This window comes from Eriocheir sinensis, chromosome 16 (genome assembly GCF_024679095.1).
Source record: "Eriocheir sinensis breed Jianghai 21 chromosome 16, ASM2467909v1, whole genome shotgun sequence".
In the NCBI taxonomy this organism is placed as follows: Eukaryota; Metazoa; Arthropoda; class Malacostraca; order Decapoda; family Varunidae; genus Eriocheir; species Eriocheir sinensis.
Window position 1 is genome coordinate 14,053,021 of NC_066524.1, and position 17,234 is coordinate 14,070,254.

General features: G+C 42.2%; 1 protein-coding gene across 10 annotated transcripts; it reads left to right on the forward strand.

Moving 5' to 3' along the window:
* The first annotated feature begins 6,402 nt into the window (after positions 1-6,402).
* LOC126999328 (dynein axonemal intermediate chain 4-like) lies at positions 6,403-17,024 on the forward strand. 10 transcript variants are annotated; one of them, XR_007753251.1, is made up of 15 exons: positions 6,407-6,720; positions 8,290-8,454; positions 9,754-9,855; positions 10,614-10,671; positions 11,240-11,434; positions 11,581-11,708; positions 11,931-12,031; positions 12,128-12,265; positions 12,457-12,529; positions 12,700-12,793; positions 12,949-13,163; positions 14,015-14,206; positions 14,702-14,881; positions 15,430-15,801; positions 15,928-17,024. XR_007753251.1 is itself a non-coding variant. In XM_050861795.1 (14 exons), the coding sequence occupies exons 2-14, from the start codon at positions 8,308-8,310 to the stop codon at positions 15,580-15,582; spliced, it is 1,770 nt and encodes a 589-aa protein (XP_050717752.1). In that variant the 5' UTR covers positions 6,406-6,720; positions 8,290-8,307; the 3' UTR covers positions 15,583-17,024. The 10 variants fall into 10 exon arrangements, 6 of the variants coding, with proteins under 6 accessions (XP_050717752.1, XP_050717750.1, XP_050717749.1 ...); XR_007753250.1 differs by having other exon boundaries at positions 15,430-15,665; positions 15,790-17,023; XR_007753252.1 differs by having other exon boundaries at positions 15,430-15,665; positions 16,173-17,023.
* The last annotated feature ends 210 nt before the right edge of the window (positions 17,025-17,234 follow it).

Consider the following 17,234-nt stretch of genomic DNA (forward strand, 5'->3'; position numbering starts at 1 on the left):
AAAGCAAAACATGACACCTTCTAACATCACTAACATAAACAAAAACATCAATAACAAAATCTAACACAACACAACAACTTCAGAATATAAATCACTATACACAAACACGTAATATTGAATTCCTGTCATAATATTTCACTACATATAAATCTTTCCCAAGTATCCTTCATTGCATAGGATACATTCACTGGCTCATAAAGTACATTAGGGAGAGGGAATATATGCATCCTTAAGACACGGAGGGAAGGAGAGGAAGGAGGGAAGGAGAGGGGAGAGAGAGGGGACAAGAGAGAAGATAGAAGAGAAAGGAAAGGGAAGGGAAAGAACAGGAAACGAATGGAGAGGGGAGAGAGCGCTTAGAGTGAGGGAGTAAGGAAAGGAAAGAGAGGAAGGAATGAAGAGGGGAGAGAAGGAGGATAGAGGAAGAGAAAGAAGGGAAGGAGTGGAGAAGGCACCAAGTGAAATAGAGGGAAAACATAGGAAGAGAAATGAGAGAAAAGAAAGGAATGAATAGAGAAGGAAGAAAGAGGGAGGAGAAAGGAGAAAAAAAAGAAGAAAAGGGAAGGAATGGATGGAAGTAGCAAGGAAGGAATAGCAGGAAGAAAAGGAAGATAGGAGAGAGAATGGAACAAACAGAAAAGATTAAGAGAGGAAGGGAAAGGTTAGAATGTGGAACCCCAAAAAGAAATATAAATCATCCCTTAAATACAACAAAATCACTACATGAGCCGAGATAACAATGGTAGCGTGCAGGGAGATCAATAAATTCTTCCCCTTTCTCCCCTCCCTTCCCTCCCAAAAAACTCATCCCTCCCCCTCCCTTCCCCTCCCTCCTCGTTACCATGACACGTGAATTCGTCCCTGGGAATAATATGAATTAATAAAGAAATTAACTGGGGGGGAAAAATATGCTTATTCAAATTCCTCACTTTGGGTCCTCGTTTGATTATGTTTAATGAAAATTCAAAAACGTGGCTGCGGAATGGCGAAGAATAATGAGATAGAAAAAAGGTGATAAAAAGATGAAAGTGACAAAAGGATGAAAATATATATATACGATTGGATTTGAAATGCGGGAATGAAAAAAATATAACTGGAAGAATATATTATTAGTGTTTTGCGTCACATTTGTAAATTAATGAAATCTCCTTCAGAAAGAAAATAAAAGTTGAATAATAAAAGCTCGGCCTCAAACAATATGAAGCAAAAAAAATAATCTGATGGAATTTTAATGAAAGACGTTAGCTTAGTGGTGGTAGTAGTGATGTGTGTGAGTAGTAGTAGTAGTAGTAGTAGTAGTAGTAGTAGTAGTAGTAGTAGTAGTAGTAGTAATAAAAGAATAACAAGAAGAACGAAAAGAATAAAAACGATGAAAACAAATTAAGAAAACGAAAGAAAATGAAAAAAACACCGAAAAAAAAGAAAATAGAATGAATATATGAAAGAAAAAAATTACCACTATCATAAATCAAATAAGCAACAACCCCACAACACCCAAAGACCACAAGAAAAAGACGCAAATCAAAGAAAAAAGAAAAAAAGAAAACGGAAAAACCTACTACAGAAAATGGGACGTGAGGGGGAACGTAAGTCTTTCCCTGAGCCAAATCCAAACAGACGGACGTGTAATGCGGCGACGGATGGTTCACACACACACACACACACACACACACACACACACACGCAAGAACAGTCATAACTCAGGAAAGGGCGTATGTCATTTTCTCTCTCTCTCTCTCTCTCTCTCTCTCTCTCTCTCTCTCTCTCTCTCTCTCTCTCTCTCTCTCTCTCTCCTAAGTGGCCTCCAAAGTGCATTTAATCGACGTAACTTTACAACGAAATATGTTAATGGCGTCTTGGGTGTTTAGCGAGGACACAAAAATTATGTTCTTTCATTTAATTTGTCCGTTTGTTTTCACTTCCTTTTGTGTCTGAATGGCTTCGAGTAGTCTCTCTCTCTCTCTCTCTCTCTCTCTCTCTCTCTCAGCAATATTATTTTCATCATACGATATTCACAAACAATCTATTTCACTAATGTTCAAGAAAAGAAGTGTAGTAGTAGTAGTAGTAGTAGTAGTAGTAGTAGTAGTAGTAGTAGTAGTAGTAGTAGTAGTAGTAGTAGTAGTAGTAGTAGTAGTAGTAGTAAGGGAAGAAATTTGAGTGTAAGAAAAGGTTCAAATAAGGATAGATTAGGACAAAAAAAGGAACTAAACAAAAACAATAGAAAGATGGGGAGGGAAGCTGAAAAAATAAAAGAAAGGGAAGGAGAGGAGGAGGGTGAAGGATAAGTGGTGAGAGGGGTGAGGAAAGAAAGAAAGGGTGAGAAAAGAAAGAGAAGAGTATGGAAAGAGAAGGGAGAAAACAAATAAAAGAGTAAGGAGAGGGAAGAAGGGAAAGAGGAACAATGTAGTAATGGAGAGATGAAAGAGTGGAAGGAGTGTGAAGAAAAAAGGAAAAAAAAGGAAATAGCGTAAATGGAAGAAAAATAATTGATAACATGTGGGTGTGACAAAGATAAAGGATAAGGAAGTAGAAAGGAAAAGGAGAGAGGGGAAGAGAAAGAATGGAGTTAACTGAGTGTGAAGAGTAGAAAGGAGGGGAATGAGAAAGGAAAAGAAGGAAAAACGAAGGAGAGTAATTGAGAGGAAGAGGAGGGGATGAAGTGAGTAAAGAGAAATAAGAGAAAAGATAAGCAAAGTAATAAAGATAAAAAAGGGGGAAGGTGTAAGGAGAAAGGGGTAAAAGAAAGAAGCAACTGGAAAGGGAAATGGGAAGAAAATCAATGGATAAAAGAAAGAGGGTCAGATGTTAGTGTGAAGGAGACAACGGAGGGAAAAGAAAAAAGAAAACAAAAAGGAAGAGAGGGGAAAGGAAGGAAAACAATGAACAGAGAACGAAAAAGGAGAGAAGGAAATGGGAAGAAAATCAATGGACAGAAGAAAGAGGGTCAGGTGTTAGTGTGAAGGAGACAAAGGAAGGGAAAGAGAAAGAAAAGAAAAAGGAATAGAGGGGAAAGGAAGGAAAACAATGAACAGAAGAGAGAGAGAGGATAAGGTGTGAGTATGACAAAGAGGGGAAATGAGAAAGGTAAAAGAAGCGAGGGGAAAGAAAGGAGGGAAAGTAATTGGGAGAGAAAGGAGAGGAACAGAGTGATTGTAAAGAGAAAGATGAGAAAGAAAAATGAGAGAGGGGAAAGGGAAGAAAATCAATAGACAGATGACAGAGGGTATGGTGCAACAAGGATACAAAGAAGGAGAGAGGGGAAAGAAAATCAATGAGCAGAAGGAAGACGCTAAACTGTGTGAATAAAAAAGGTAAAGAAGGGGAATGAGAAAGAAAAAAGACGAGAGGGGAGAGAGAGGACAAGGGGAGGGAAGGTATGCCAGGGTGGTGTGTGTATAGTGTCAGAATATTCCCTTTTTTTTTTTCCTCCCTCAAACACAGCGGCCACATTTGCATCTCTACGAGGGGACAATTAACCCCTTCCTCCTCCCCTCCCCCTCCCCTCCCCCCCGTCCTCCTCAGGTAAGAAATTTAATTAAGACAATCAGGTGGGAAACTAATGGGGGTTTTGCTACCAACATCATTTTGTGGCAGAGTTTAAAACAATAATATAATAATACTTGAGTGTGTTTTATTATCATTATTATTATTGTTATTATTATTATTATTATTATTATTATTATTATTATTATTATTATTATTATTATTATTGAAAGGTCTGTTCCCGATTAAAATGATACCTCTTATTAACATTTTAGCATCATGTATTAAACTGCATTACGGTAGATTTATCCTGTGATTTTTGAAATGTTAAAAATATTACGTTATATGCCAGTAGTAGTAGTAGTAGTAGTAGTAGTAGTAGTAGTAGTTTGATTCACTTTAGTAGACTTAGTTGAGATAGGCTATTATTATTTCTTTAATCTACAGTCTAAACTTAAGATGAAAGCCATATCAGACCCCCTCATTGTTATTGCTTTATTTTAACTGTACTGTAACAATCTATAACATTTGCTTATGGTACTCAGCTGTATACTTTCATTGTCAGGCCATGAGCAAGTCAAGTAAGACACAGTGTTATTTTCTCAACAGTTACCCCCCAAGTATCTGCTGGGCAGTAAACCTAATCACTCTGCTGTTGTGATCATGTTCAATTTACCACAGCATTCTACAATAATTGGGTAGTTTTGATGTCAAGACACGAGTGAAGATTATAAAGTGTACAAAAACACAGATCAGGCCCCCCGGCTTTCAATATGAGGTAGCTTTCCTCAATATTAAAAATATAAATCATATCACCGTACAACATAGCCCCCTAAGATGGACATATGATATTTTGAGGTATATGCAGAAAGTAGGGCGAACATCCAGAATTACACTGAATGCAACACGGAGGAAGCCCAACACCAAAGGAAAAATACGGACAATTTACGGTTTCACCCAACCAACGATTTTGTTCATTGGTTCATGTTTTCTGGTGATAAAAGTAGTGAATTGCATGATTTTGTAACTCATTTCCGTCGCAAATGTCTACTTTTCGAGTTATACCTCTTTTCAAGTTATGCCTCTCCCCTGATTCTCAAAGATAAAACTTGATAAGACTAATAAATGTAACCTAAGCAAGACCAACACCACAAAATACCTGTCAGTACTCAAACAGAAACGCCCTTGCACAAAGATTATTGAAAGATAAACAAGATAAACGCATGAAACCAAAGCAATCAATCAAATAAACAATAAAAACACTTAAAATCTGTACTCACCACCCATGAAGCTGACCAAGTGAACTGTCATGTCTTGGTGCGTGGCCACAAGAAGAAGAAGAACCTAAGTGGACACCCTCGTCTTCTTCTTCCTGCAAACTCAGAAATCACATGCTACATTAATACACGGAGCTACTGAGATCTATTTGCATACTAGAGAGGAAAAATGGCTTATACAGTAACGAAAATCACAAGGGCGGGATAATACATGATATCCTACATAGTCCACAAAAACACATATAAAAGCCTAAATATATTTCTAAAACCCACCAAACAATAAAAATTAAGTGAAATGAAGAACGGCAGATAATTATATAAGCACCTACGCATGTTTTAACCCGGAAAAAGCTAAGAGAGATTAATAACAGCTGCAAAAATACTACTACAACACAAATCCTAGAGGTGGGTTGGTCACTGTTCGAAACGCTATGAACCTTCTTAAAAATCGCTTCACAGAGCCTATCAGTAGTCTACATTTACTTTCCACTCGTTATTCTTTCATTACTGGATGCTAGTGATCTCTTTCTTACCTTTAATATGCTGTTTTAGGCGTGATAGTTGCTGTAGAAAGGACCACATGCGAGTTGCCATATTTGTGTTTGTTTGTCTTTTGAAGCTGATGCGCATTTCTCCTCTCTGCTGTTTTTTTAGCTTCTTTTTATTTTAGGTTAGGTTAGGTTAGGTTAGGTTAGGTTAGGTTAGGTTAGGTTCAATCAATCAATTTGTTTGTTTTATTTAATAGGTTGTTTGCTTTGTGTCTGTTTGTAATTTTTCTGGAGAGCATTTAATTCATCGTCCAATTCGTTGTTATGTTATAAGTTTCATGTCTCCTTTTTGTAATTAAACTTGTGAGCAAACAATTTATCAGTATCCTCCTTGTTTTGTGATATACCAATAATTTATGTAATAGCGGTTCTAATAATGGTCCCTTTTTACAGTAAAGGAGGCAGCGGAAGGGCAAAAATAAATACAAAAAAGACCCTCTAATCACTGCTCCAGCCCTCTAATCACCGTTAATTACTACTCCTTCCCCTTCATCGTGGCCTAAAACGAAATAATAACGCCATGAAGGAGATTGATTGTGTGCAGAGCTTGACACGCCACCATATCCGCAGTCACCCCGCTGAGACTGTTTCCTCCCCTCCCTCCCCTCCCCCTGCACCCCATAGCTCCCCCAGGCCTCCCCATGTGATTCATTTTTCCCTCCCATGACCGTAGTCCCCCCTGGAGGAACCCCTTGCTCCCCCATCCTCCCCATATGTAATTCGTTCTTTCCTCCCCTGCTGACCCCTTGAACCACCTTTCACCCCTAGCTCCCCCATTCCCCCCCTGGAGGCACCCCTTGCTCCCCCATCCTCCTCCCCATGTGATTCAGTGCCTCCCCCTGACCCCTTGTACCCCTACCTCCCTAATCCCTCACCCCTCCCCACGTGCCTGAAATCTCCCTCCCCAAACCCCTCGCAGGCTCCCCCCAGCCCTCCCCTTACCCATCAGAGGCACCTTGCACCCCTTCCTCCCCACGTGGCTAAATAGTAAATGTACCCTCCCCTTGCTATCTCCCCGCCTTGCTGAGTCAATTTACCCCCCCCCCCACTTGCCCCCCTGCTGACGCCCCTAACCCCGCCCCCAGTAGCTCAATGTTCCTTCCTTGACCCGCTAGCTCCCCCTCCCCACTCGGCTAATTCCTCCCCCCTCGCCCCCTGCTGACGCCCCTAATCCCCCAGCAGTAGCTCAATGGTCGTCATGACAACCCGTGACGCCGTGGTCGTGGCCGCCGCAGTGCCAGGCAGTGCCACTTCGCCTCTCGCAGCCTCGTGACGCAGAAGGGGTCATGTCTTGGCGGGCCCCGCGTGTGTAGTGCCTGGCGCGGCCTTGACCTCGCCTGACCTGAGGCTGCGTGGCGTGGCGTGCCTCGCTGTTTGCTCCCCGGCATTAGGCTCCATCTGCCCGTCGTGTGCGTGTGAGGAGGCGGGGAGGGGGAGGGTGTGTGCGTGAGTGCAACAGCTCAACCACTTGTTTGTGTGGCCACGGAGGAGTGAGTGACCGAGGCGGCAGGAGGGGGAGGAGAGGCTCACCTGCTCGGGGCCGTGGCTGGGAGGGGAGGGCTGGATATTATAGGCCATAAAAAATAATAACAACAATAATAATAATAATAAAAATAATAATAATTGTCATTACATTAAAATTTCATGTCCCCTGTATCATCTCTTACAATATTTTTTTTTAAAGAAATACAATACATTAAATAGAAAAAAATAATGAAATAAAAAAAAGACGAACTATAGGGATTAATGATAGCTATCCTTAAAAACAAGACCCAAACTAGTGCCATAAGATTCTACTTATAATTAAGGCAGTCTGTGGGGTGCCCAAGGCCCATACAGAATTATGTAATTTTCCAAACTACATTGCATTTCCTTTCTCTGAATTCTTAGTGGCTGTGGCTGGAGGCCCAACTTTTATCTGAGGCACCATGACCCCCCCCCCCTCCCCCCCCCATAGCAATGTTACTGATACAAGACTGTGATTAAGGCTGTCATTTAGAAGCATAACTGGCGCCACTATAAAAATTGCCTGCGCCATAACGGGCTTGGGCTGACCACCGCCCCTGAAGAAAAATAGCCTAAATAAAAAATAAAAAATAAATAAATAAAGCAAAACTACATGTACTGAACAAATGTTTTACTTCTAGAGTGGTTAAACATTTTTTAATCAAAGTTCAGGAAGTCTTATTGATAATTATTCAGAAAAGTAATCTTCCACTGTTTTATTTGTCTACTATACTTCTAGATGGCCCTTACCATATATTAAAGCACAGCAAGTGGGATAGACAGCCAGTTCTCTGTATATTTGGCCAAGGAGTGCCCTACGATGAAGGGGGCTCTTGGGTGTTTTTTGGCATTGGGCGAGTCACCACAGTAGATGCCCTGGATCAATTTCTGTGACAACATTTTAAGGAAGATGCTAAGTATAACATAAACTGGAGCATTAGTAATATGAATATTAACCCTTTTTCACAGATTTCCTCATTCACCAGTAGTCGTAGGTAAATTGAAACATTAGGGGCCGTATTACTAAACATTTCCTCACCCAAGTATACACACATTTGTCAAGGCTTTCGCATGAGTTTTGGGCATTTCCAGGAGTAGTTTTATGACCCTGGTGGTAGTTTAGCCCTTCTCCTGTACCGTGAACCTAAAGAAACACTCATTAAACCCCGATTGATCCCCTCTTTGACCTTTAGAAATAGCTGATGTGAGATGGTAAAGTGTCTCGTAATACCAACCTAGATTTCTGAATATTAACCCTTTTTCACAGACTTTTCCTCATGCAGCAGTAGTCGTAGGTAAATTGAAACATTAGATTTCTGAATATTAACCCTTTTTCTCACAACTTTCTCAGCATAGCAAGAGTCATAAAGTGGAACACTGGATTTCTATATAACAACCCTTTATCACAGCAACTCCTCGGCTTCTATAATGTTAGATTCCTGAACATGAACCATTTTTCACACAATTTTCAGCCGCCAGCGGTGGTCATCATGGGGTTGGAGACCGCCGGTGCAATGCTCCGGGTGCAGCTGCAGGAGACGGCCACCCTGGACCTGTACTACCAGGAGAACACGTCAGTGCACGAGGAGGATGAGCTGGCGGCCATCCTACTCACCCAGTGGAAGGACTACGATCAGGCAGGTGTGAGGGAGGGCGTGGCAGGACCAGGAGAACCTTAACTGGGTGTCCTCTTTTCTCACTTCTTCTTCTTCTTCTTCTTGTTCTTCTTGTTCTTCTTCTTCTTCATCTTCTTCTCCTTCTTTGTTTAACCCAGTAGCAGCAACGGGCCAAATTTGTGGCTTTTCCGTGTACCAGCGACAGGCCAAATTTTTGCCATAATATAAACCCCCTAAAATAGATGATGCATAAACTGATCACAAATGCGTTGATATATATGCATTATGAAGAGGTTTCCGAGAGCGATGATTTTTTCTCATTAATTCGCTTAGAGGGGTCTTTAAGAAACATGATCCCCGCAGCTACCGGGTTAACATCCTTATTTCCTCTCATGGGGTTGGATGGGCTATGGGTTATTTCTCACAGCATTGCTCATTGTTATTTAAGCTTTGCTCAGCAACAAACTTCATTCCTTCATTCCTCACAGCATTGCATAGTGTTATTTTTGTAAAGGAAAAAGAGGAGTTTCTTCAACCTTTTTCTTAAGCCTTTACTCAGCAATAAACACAAGATATGTACAGAGTTACAGTTATCAAGTATTTTAGGTCAAATATATCTTTCTTGGGCTACGCTACATGAAATATGGTAAGCCTCTTCACCATGTTGCTCTCACCTTTAACTAATGAAAGCTTCCTAAATAATTTAACATCACCTAAATAGCAACTAAACCTCCTCTCAAAAAGTTACCTGTCCCTCTTTAAATGGTATCCCAGAAGCCTTACACCCAGGTAATATATATAACATTTTTTTTCTTTGTCATTATGTGGCTGAAAAACCTCCTTATTTCCTTTTTTCCCAAGAATATGGAGTTTTAGCCTGGTATCAGCAGGGATCATGTTTCTTGATGGTCCCTCTAAGCGAGAAAAATGAGAAAAAAATCATCACTCACACAAACCATTTCATAATATATATCAAAGCATATGTGATCAGTTTTTGTATCATCTATTTTGGGGGGTTTAAATCATTGGACAAATTTGGCCCATCACTGCTACACGGTAAAGCCACAAATTTGGCCCGTCGCTGCTACCGGGTTAAATGGTATCCCAGCAGCCTTACACTTAGGTAATATATATAACAGTTTTTTTTCTTCGTCATTATGTGGCTGAAAAACCTCCTTGTCTCCTTTTTTTATCAAGAATATGGAGTTTTAACAAGTCAAAAGCTTACCTCAGGATGTAGGTATGCAAAGCGCAGCATGACATTAAACACTCTTTCCCTATTGCTAATGATGCTTGCTTTACTGTTCCATGTGGCCTCAGAAGCGGGTGAGTGGGTCGGTGAGGGCACGGCAGGTCACGTGTCAGACGGAGCCCAGCTACAACATGGACAAGACCACACAGAAGTCAGCCACCACCACGCAGGTCAGTGCTTGGAAAGAGGATGAGTTTGTTCTGTATTTTGGTTTGTACAGCTGTAGCATGAGTTAGAGGTGAAATAAGGTGTAAAATGTTCACAATATACTGATCTGTAGAGATGCTAGTATGATATAACATGCTAGAAAGAGCAGGAAAGAAAGCAAATTGTAATCTATAACCAATTAAAGAGACTGTAATACTAGTTGAAAAATTGCTACAAGTAGATCTCATTATGCCATTTCACATTTTCAGCATTTACTCTTAAAAGGCTAATAAGTTTACTCACCAACATTATCATTTAACACACTACATACCAAATAGACAAGGAGATTAACCCGGTAGCAGCGACGGGCCAAATTTGTGCCATGATATAAACCCCCCAAAATAGATGATACATAAACTGATCACAAATGCTTTGATATATATTATGAAGTGGTTTGTGTGAGTGATGATTTTTTTCTCATTTTTCTCGCTTAGAGGGACCATCAAGAAACGTGATCCCTGCTGCTACCGGGTTAAGAAGGGGAGGGAAGAGGAGGGAGGGAGAGGAGAAAGACAAGGAGGTAGACATGAGTGAGGGAGGGAAGACATGCAGGGAAGAGGGGAACAAAAAAAAGCCTGCAGTGTCGTGCTAATACAAAAAATCATGTTATATTATTCTTTATTCACCTCCCAACTCCTTTTGTTTTCTTAGTCTTGCTGTGTAATTTTATCAGGTTTCAATTTTTGGTTAATAGCTAAGTGTCTACTTCTTGCCGGCACAGGAGAACAGCGTGATGGCTACCCAGTGGAGTCTGTACGATGAGTTCCAGACAGCGGCAGGTGAGTGAGGGCGGCAGTATAGGGGGCGCCTCTCCCTCCTGGTACGCTGGTGCTCCTCACGCTGGTGCCTGTTCCTTCCTCTCGTAGGTTTGGCGTGAGGTGGTTTGGGGCATTGTTCGCATTATGTCCTCTTGTGATTATTGTGGAGGGCATTTAATTCATGATCTCTTTCGTTCTTATGCAAAGGAGGAGGGTATCAGGACACCTCTCCTCCCGAAATTGACCCCTCTTTCAGCCACCTCCTTGGATTCTTTTTAGGAGCAGTGAGTAGCGGGCTTTTCTTTTTATTGTTGTTCCCTTTTTTTGTGCCCTTGAGCTGTCTCCTTTGTTGTAAAAAAAAAAAAGTGTATGTTTTCCCCTTTTAATTTAACTAGTGAGCAGTCTCAGTTCAGCATCATCCTCCTATACACTTTATTCTTCATTTTATCTCATTTATGATAATTTATTTTCATTTTCATTTAAATTATTTTCATTTATTTTAGTCTTCATTTTACTCCATTTATTATCTATCCATTAATTCATCTATCCAGTACATTTTAGTCTATTCCCTCACACTAACATATTTCAGCCAAGAAAGAGAAGAAGGGGAAGAATGTGAAGGTGGAGCAGCAGGAGCCGGTGGAGGACGTGGAGGGGGTGCGGGCGGACGGGCTACTGCGAGGGCTGGGCTGGGTGGAGCGCCAACTCTCCTCCAGCGACAACATCCACCTCCTCCACGCCTTCAGTGACTGCCACCAGATAAACCCATCAAACAACCACGCACGTAAGACTCTCCTCTTGCTTACGTTTTATCTGCAGCCGCTTTTCTTCAGACCATTGCTTGGGGGTTCTGTTTGCACTGGTTATGGGTGTAGGTGTGGGTGTGGGTGTAGCCTTTGCACATACAGTAGGAAGGTTAATTGTCACCAGCAGAGGCAGCAGGGCGGAGGATCAGTACGGTGGGCGAGGGATGTCATGCGCAGGGGCTGTGGAAGTTCTTGTGTCCCTCCACGGCCGGGCGCAGGGTGAATGGGGTCACCTTCTGCAGGAACTCTCAGGTGGGACTCACTGAACGCACTTGCCACGTCCATGTATCTGTTCAAAATTCAGGTACATTTGGGATACTAAAAACACTTTCAGTATATCTTGTGTGCTGAGACTAAGTTTTAAGCAAATAAAAGAGTTTAGCTGTTGATACACGGTATATTCCTGTTTGTGGACAAGCACTTCACCTGTGCTTGCAGTCTTTATTGCTGCATCTTATATTAACCCCCCCCCAGTGGTTGGTTCTGGCAGCGTATGGCAACCCATCTTTCACCGAGGTGCCTGAAGGGTTCCTGTGTGGCTGGAATGGCAAGAGGATCGGTGAGCCAGAAGTCAGGTGAGTGACAGGTGCATTTATCTAAAGAAGGTTGGAACTCAGTTATTGTGGAAAATAAAGTAATTTAGCAAATACCTGGACAAAGCCTTTCCACAGACTAGCATTGCCCGGGCCGGCCACGGCTGTCAGCTGGTGCCCCTCGGCCCCTGAGCTGTGTTGCGTGGCGCTGCTGGACGGCAGCCTCAGGGTGTACCGCCTCACCTCACCTGTCCCACAGCTGCTCTTTGACACCAGGTGAGACACAGGTGGGGTTACAATCATAATCTGTTCTATAATAGCTAAAGTTCATGCAGTGAGTCAAGTGAAAAAAAAAACTCAAACTCCATTGAATCTTTCTAGTGTTCTTGAAATTTTATAGTAAGGCGAGACTCTTATGTTCAATAACTATACAGTTACCTTGTCTGATTCTCTTTGCCCTGTGGCAGCGGCAGTGTGGACAAGCACTGCGCCCCGGTGTGGGCTGTGGAGTGGCGGCCCATCCAGACCAACAGCCCCAAGGTGAGGAGGATGCTGTACATGTAGAGAGGTCAAGTAAGACCTCTTACATCTAGTATTTATATACATCATGCTTGGCTCTTTCATTTGCTCATCTTTATAATTTTAACATTACCAGTAATGACCTCACAGCACCTCATCATTGCCTGTTCATGGTGTTGTTTGTGTTGCAGGAAGGTGGGCTGCAACAAGCCCTGGTGACGGCCTCGGAGGACGGCCTGGTCAAGGAGTGGGTGCTGGGGGAGGGGGGACTCACCCGCTGCACCCGTAAGTTTGTTTGTGTGTGTGTGTGTGTGTGTGTGTGTGTGTGTGTGTGTGTGCGCACTTATGTATGTACGTATATGTGTGTGTGTGTGTACAAACTTGCATGATAACCCCAGCTTTCCTTTAGTAAGACACACATCACCCTCACCCCCGTCCAGCACTGATGAAGGTGTGCCTCCCCCCATGGGTGTGCCTGGAGATCATCGGGGGCCTGGGGGAGGTGCTGCGGGTGGCCGAGGAGGAGAGGGACCTGGCGGAGGCGGCAGGGGGCGGCCAGCTGCTGCCTGACGCTGTGCCTGCTACAGTGCTCAAATTCAGGCCCGGGGACTCCACATCCTACCTGGTGGGCACCGTCGCCGGCCACCTGTTGATGGTGGGTGGGGGAAGCTCAAGTGTGGGGATGTGTTCGGTGTTCTCTCCAGTTAAATGAATTCTTTAAAGGAGCATAAATTTAACACATGGACATATTTTCTTTGGTTAATTAAATTTTTCAGTAAAATAAATTATAAAAAAAAGAGCACAAATTCAACATATATATACATTTTCAGGTTAATAGAATTTTCCAGTTAATTGAATCCTAAATAGCAAAAGTTCAACATATAGGCCTATCATTTTTCCATAAAGGTGGCAGCTCAAGGGTGGAAAAAAGATACAAAAAAGACCATTGTCACATACCATACATATATTTTAACTAACATTAATAACACATTCCCAGCTGTGTGTATTTTGAGTTGAGTGAGGTGACTCCCAAAGGTCAGTGCCATTGTAATGATGTAGTAAGTCTTTTAAATCACTAAAACCAAATAGTAAAAACACTCAGCATACAATTTAATGGACAGTCGATGCTCGCAAGACCACAGCTTTTAACTCGGTAGCAGCGGGGATCATGTTTCTTAATGGTCCCTCCAAGCGAGAAAAATGAGAAAAAATCACCTCTCACACAAACCATTTCATAATATATATCAAAGCATTTGTGATCAGATTATGTATCATCTATTTTTTGGGGTTTAAATCATGGCACAAATTTGGCCCATTGCTGCTACATGGTAAAGCCACAAATTTGGCCCGTCGCTGCTACCGGGTTAATGAGGCAATATATACTTCTTGCTTATTTGTTGTTGTTTTTACAGGAAAGTACAGGCATCTCGAGGGAAAACCAAAAAAGAAAACCAAAAAGCCCACTGGCACTACTCCAAAATAAAAACATTTCTCACCCTTCCTCAGTGCCGGACCTTTGAGCGGCGCGGCAGTGTGGCAGTGTTCCAGGGGCATCGTGGCCTCGTCACTGCTCTGGACTGGCGGCCCATGGCACCCCCCGACCCCTCAGTGGTGTTCCTCTCCGCCGCCTTGGACGACACCCTCAGAGTGTGGCACCTTGACCGCCGCAAGTCCCACTGTGTGCTCAAGAACCCTCAGGTGTGAAGTGTGAGATCAAACACCTTATATAGAATTGACAGTTAGAGAAAAGGAGAGCTTCATTTTAACACACTACATAGCAAACAGACAAGGAGATTAAGAAGGGAAGGTAAGAGAAGGAAGGGAGAGGAGAGAGACAAGGCAGTAGACATGAGTGAGGGAGGGAAGACATGCAGGGAAGAGGGGAACGAAAAAAAGGCTGCATGGTGCTAATACAAAAAATCATGTTATATTATTCACCTCACACTTACTTTTGCACAAGACTGGAGGCAAGAAGCAGTGGTAGGAACAATAAAAATGTCTATAAAAGGGCACGCCTACCCCAAAAATGGTTGTAATATTATTCATCTCACACTTCCTTATTACCCAAGACAGAAGGAATCAGTGGTGGGAAGAGAAAAAATGCTGAAATATGGTTACTCAAAAAATGGATGTTACTCACTTACTCACCTCACACGTCCTTTTTGCCATTCCCTCCATCTCCCGCACACTCAGGCGTCGTCAGGCCCAGGGGGGTACGTTGATGCCTGCTGGTGTCCCTGGTACAACAACCTGATCGCCTGCGTGCATGGGGGCGGCCTGCACCTCTGGGACATCTCCGTCTCCACTCACGCACCCATAGTGTCCCACGGTGTCCCTGGGGCCACCTGCGCCACCTTCAGCCCCCACACAAAGGTGACTCAAGTACTGCAGGTGGCTTTTTTCTTTTTTTTTGACAGCAAAGGAGTCAGTTCAAGAGCATAAAAAAAGGAAACAATAATGAGAGAAAAAAAAAGCCTGCTACTCACTGCTCCTAAAAAGAGTTAGAGGAGTGGTCGAGAGATAGGTCAATTTCGGGGGGAGAGGTATCCTGACACCCTCCTCTTGTCCTTAACCCAGTAGCAGCGACGGGCCAAATTTGTGCCATGATATCAACCCCCCCAAAAAAGATGATACATAATCTGATGACTAATGCTTTGATATATATTATGAAATGGTTTGTGTGAGGGATGATTTTTTCTCATTTTTCTTGCTTAGAGGGACCATTAAGAAACATGATCCCTGCTGCTACCAGGTTAAATCTAAAAGAAATATCATCATCAACCACCATCAATCAATCACTATCAACACGTACTTTACATTTCTAACTCAGCAAATGTGAAGATGAAGGAAATGGTTGTCAGTTATTTGTAGATTTTGGATCCTGCTCAGTATTACTCACGGTGTTGTCCGGTGTGCCGCAGAACGTGGTGGTGGGGGACGCCAGCGGTGCGGTGTGGGTGGTGCATCTGGAGGGGCTCACCGTCACCACCTCCACGGCCTTCCACCGCTTCTCCTCCGTCGTGTCCAGGATCTCCATGCTCGGGGTGAAGGAGGAGGAGGCAGCGGAGGATTAGCACAAAACATCAACAAGTCAGCCAGAAAAAGTTTTGCTCACATTCTCAAGCATTTCAGGGCTCACACGTCCACATATGATAAGGTTTTCGTATTGGTTGTTGTGTACGTATTTTCATGATTACAACAAAACAGCCCAAGTCAGTCAGTTATTTATTTATTTGTATATCTTCAAGCATTTCAGGGCTCACGCATCCACATTTGATAAGGTTTTCGTATTGGTTGTTGTGTACGTATTTTCATGATTACAACACAACAGCCCAAGTCAGTCAAAGTTATTTATTTATTTGTATATTTTCAAGCATTTCAGGGCTCATGCGTCCACATTTGATAAGGTTTTCTTATAGGTTGTTGTGTACGTATTTTCATGATTACAACACAACAGCCTAAGTCTGTCAGAAAGGTATTTATTTATGTGTACTATATTCTCAAGCATTTCAGGGCTCACGCATCCTCATTTGATAAGGTTTTCGTATAGGTTGTTGTGGGTATTTCCATGATTACAACACAACAGCCCAAGTCAGTCAGAAAGTTATTTATTTATTTGTATATTTTCAAGCATTTCAGGGCTCACACATCCACATATGATAAGGTTTTTGTATAGGTTGTTGTGGGTATTTACCGTATTTTCATGGCTACAACAAAACTACCCAAGTCAGTCTGAAAAAGTTAACATAGGCCTATATTCTCAAAGGTTTCAGAGCTTACACACCCTTATCTGAAAGGCTTTTGTATAGGTTGTGTTGTGGGTATTTCCATGGGTAGTTTTATGAGCCTCGTGATAGTTTGACAAGGCTTCCGCACCATGAATGTGAAAAGTACTCATGAGAACCTGACTAATCTCCTTTGTGGTCTTTGAAAATATTTGTTGTGACAGCCGAAAGCATCTGAGAATATGGGCCTTGGTCACACACTAAAAAAAGTCATGTTAGGTATTGCGAAATGTAGTCACCTCTTGATTAACACGAGGGTTACGTTCCTGGAGATGTCATGTTATTTAAAATCGCGTTATTTAAACATAATTTCCCCATAAGAAACAATAGTAATAGCAGGGGTTACGTTCCTGGACACTGGGAAAGTCTGCCTATTTTGGGGATTTTGTTACTCTAACCTTAAAAAAACACATTATTAACGATTGTGATTTTCAAGAAACGACTAATAGTACCCAACCTGACGGCTACAATGAGTAAACAGAGTAAACACAGCATAGTACAATGACGCCCTAACTCGTCTCTATGGCATTAAATAATATAGATAGTTTTGTGATGGTGTAAAAGTCTTCATTAAAGTTGTTTATATAATTAGTTTGGTGTGCTAGCTTGTCCTGACCTATTTTCCACACAGCCTTCCTCTCCTCCCGAAATTGACTTCTCTTTCGGCCACTCCTCTCCGACCTTTTTAGGGGCAGTAAGTAGCTGGCTTTTTTTCATTATTGTTTTCTTTTTTTTTAAGCCCTTGATCTGTCTCCTTTGCTGTAAAAAAAATCACTCGGACCAATCAGTTAGGGGTGGAATATGAAGTCAAGTATTTTTTTTTCTCTTTATTAATTTCCATATATAACCACTTTGCTTATCTGTAAAGAGCCTTATAAAAATACTTAACTTTACACTTGATACTCAAGATACTGAGAACTTATGCACAGTGCACCAGAGAG

Coding starts and splice junctions, on each gene's coding strand:
- LOC126999328 (XM_050861793.1), top strand. CDS start 8,308: ATGGGGTTGGAGACCGCCGGTGCAATGCTCCGGGTGCAGCTGCAGGAG. Junction 12,794..12,948: donor GGGACTCACCCGCTGCACCC/GTAAGTTTGTTT, acceptor ACCCCCGTCCAG/CACTGATGAAGGTGTGCCTC. Junction 13,164..14,014: donor TCGCCGGCCACCTGTTGATG/GTGGGTGGGGGA, acceptor ACCCTTCCTCAG/TGCCGGACCTTTGAGCGGCG.